Genomic DNA, 2,683 nt, shown 5'->3' with positions numbered 1-2,683 from the left:
GCCATACAGTTCTCCACAGAAAACATCCTAATAACAGAGATCCCTCACCAGGGATCGCCCAGAGCAACGAGGAACTCACAGATTCTACACCGCGCCTTGTGAAAGGGGCGAGTGTGTGAGCAGGATACTTGACAATTTGTCAACCAAGTTGCACTTCTTTCTGATGTCAAACTTCTCAATCACACAGCCGAGTTTATACCGCCGATTCACTTTTACTGGCTTTGGGTAAAGTGACTATATAAACACCCGGGGGGATGCAAACTGCTTTCCCGAATCAGAACCCGGTACTCGAGTAAATAATGCATCGAGGAATAAGCAACGTGTTGCCGGTGGGAGCTGTGGAAGTCTCCGGTTGTGACTTACTCGGTACAGAGTCTCCCCCTTTCCACGTCACCTGTTAACAGCCAGCCCCAGAGCGGGGACAACGACGTGTTTTGAAAACACAGATGTAAATAATGGGAAGGTGCCACAGAACAAAAACAAAATTGTAATGGGGCTTAGTCTGTGGTGCCTGTGAGATCGGTGGGAACATCAAATCTGTGCGGAACACGTTGCTTGGGGGGGGGGAGGTGGGTGATATTCTCAAAAGCATGACCGCTTTCCCAAGAAAGAGAGCCACACTGTACGCAAGCGCTTGAAAGTCCGCATATTGATAAGGCAGTGCTGTCAGCAACAGGGGTCCCTATTAATCTCTACAACTTCTTTGTTATTGCTTTTTTTTTGTTGACAAAGGCACACTGAAGGGTTTGAGGGATCCGCGTTTGGGGGAGGAATGGAACCTGTTAAAATTCGTTCCAGTGATTCTTTTAGAAATATCAATAGGAAAAACCCCGCTTCCATCAGAAGGGGAGGACCCCCAATACAGGGGAGCCCCTTCGGTTAGGCTCGGCGGCGGGGTGGGGGTCCTGTCCTCTCGGGAAAGCGCGTTAGTGAAGAGAGCTCTTCCCACACCGCCCGGTTTCTAAAGAAGCGCTTACCTCCGAATAAGTCAGGCGACAGGTGAGCGGGCAGCGAGCCGATGAGTAAGCGGGGAGCTGAGCTGTGTGCTCCCGGCCGCTCGGGTGTCCTTTCCTCCGGGGTGCTGCCCTCCGACTCCTCTTGCGAGCTGCAAGTGCCGCCGCTGTTGGGGATGTTGACCGACTGGTTCCTGCTGCTGGCGCCAGTCGCTGACCTGGGACCACCGGCGGCCGAAGGTGGAAGAGGAGGCGTCGGTGAGACCAAGTGGAAGCGGCCGCTGGAGGTAGGGGCCAACCCGGAGGCGGCCACTGAACCGTGGCCCGAGGCGCTGGATGATGAAGAAGAAGCGGCGGCGGCGGATCCCCCAACCGAGCGGCTGCTGCTACTGACCGTGTGAGAGGGCAGATCGGAGCCCGAGTAAGCCCGGGTGCGACCGCTCGGAGCCGGGCTGCTCTGCTTCGCCCCCATGGGGGTGACCTGGGGGCAGGAGGAAGGGGAAAAGGTAGGGGCTTCTCAAATCGGTCTCTAGCAAACTTCTGAGCCACTTTCTTCCGCTTCTGAATCCTTCTCTTCCCTTCACTTGCCCCCCCTAAATAAAGAAAGAGGTTCCCAATGTTTCTCTCGAATCCACTGCTGCCCTTTATTCCGCTGATTTTGTTTTTTTTGGGGGGGGGGCTAGTTGTTTGAAAAAAAAGCCCTGGATGTGTGTGAGGAACAGAAAGATCCCAATTAAAGAAAGCGAGTCAGCCTCGGTGCATACCGTTGCTGCAGCCCCTAACAGCAGCAGGAGATCCGAAGCGGCGCTGCAGACAGGGAGAAAGGTTCAGCAAGTGGCCCGCGGGTGAGTGTACTGCAGCCGGCGGGAGTGCCGCGCTGGCTCCGCTCCCGATTCAGTTCCTGCTCCTACTGCCGTTCCTCCGGATTGCTGCTGCTGCCCCGCTCTATCCGCCATCGCAGCGCTAAACCAACAGCATGGCAATCAGAACAAAAACAAAAGTGAGCTGTTGCTTTTCCACTTTTTTTCCCCTCTCTCTCTCTGTGTGTATGTGTGTTGCTTCAACTAGTTCCTCTTCCCCCGGCCCCGTTTTGCCTTCCTCACGCTTCGCGAGCTCCTGGCACTCTGTTCGACAGGGGGACATCCAAACGCCGACACGCACGCATCATTAAAGTCCAGAGGACGGCCAGATTAACACCGAGACACATTCACAACAGACACAGAGACTTAATCAATGACTGACTGACTGGCCACCCCCTTCCTCGCGTCAGGGCACGTCACAAACAGCAGGAAGAGATCACACAGTCATAATGAGAGAGAGAGAGGGGGAACAATACACAGATATCACGGTTAACAACGAGAAAGACAGGGAACAATGTACTGAGACCACACAGTAACAATAAGAGAGAGACAGGAACAATACATAGAGATCACACAGTAGCAATGAAAGAGAGAGAGACTGGAATCGAGATCACACAGTAACAATGAGAGAGGGAGACTGGAATCGAGACCACACAGTAACGATGAGAGAGAGACGAACAATACAAAGAGATCCCACAGTAACAATGAGAGAGAGTGAGGCAGGAACGATACATAGAGATCACACAGTAACAATGAGAGAGAAAGAGACAGGAACAATACATAGAGATCACACAGTAACAATGAGAGAGAAAGAGATAGGAACAATATATAGAGAATATATAGTAACAGAGAGAGAGACCAGAATAATAC

The 2,683-nt window shown here is 52.6% G+C and overlaps 1 protein-coding gene across 1 annotated transcript; it reads right to left on the bottom strand.

The window, feature by feature from the left end:
- Positions 1–879: 879 nt before the first annotated feature.
- LOC109914819 (E3 ubiquitin-protein ligase znrf2) lies at positions 880–2,183 on the bottom strand. Its single transcript, XM_048609012.1, has one exon. The coding sequence runs from the start codon at positions 1,423–1,425 to the stop codon at positions 880–882; it is 546 nt and encodes a 181-aa protein (XP_048464969.1). The 5' UTR covers positions 1,426–2,183.
- Between the last annotated feature and the right edge of the window lie 500 nt (positions 2,184–2,683).

The sequence above is a fragment of the Rhincodon typus genome, chromosome 2, assembly GCF_021869965.1.
Source record: "Rhincodon typus isolate 14 chromosome 2, sRhiTyp1.1, whole genome shotgun sequence".
Classification (NCBI taxonomy): Eukaryota; Metazoa; Chordata; class Chondrichthyes; order Orectolobiformes; family Rhincodontidae; genus Rhincodon; species Rhincodon typus.
This window is presented reverse-complemented; position numbering and strand designations above follow the sequence as displayed.

Excerpts from the sequence above, each read along its gene's own strand:
- LOC109914819 (XM_048609012.1), bottom strand. The coding sequence starts at position 1,425 with ATGGGGGCGAAGCAGAGCAGCCCGGCTCCGAGCGGTCGCACCCGGGCT.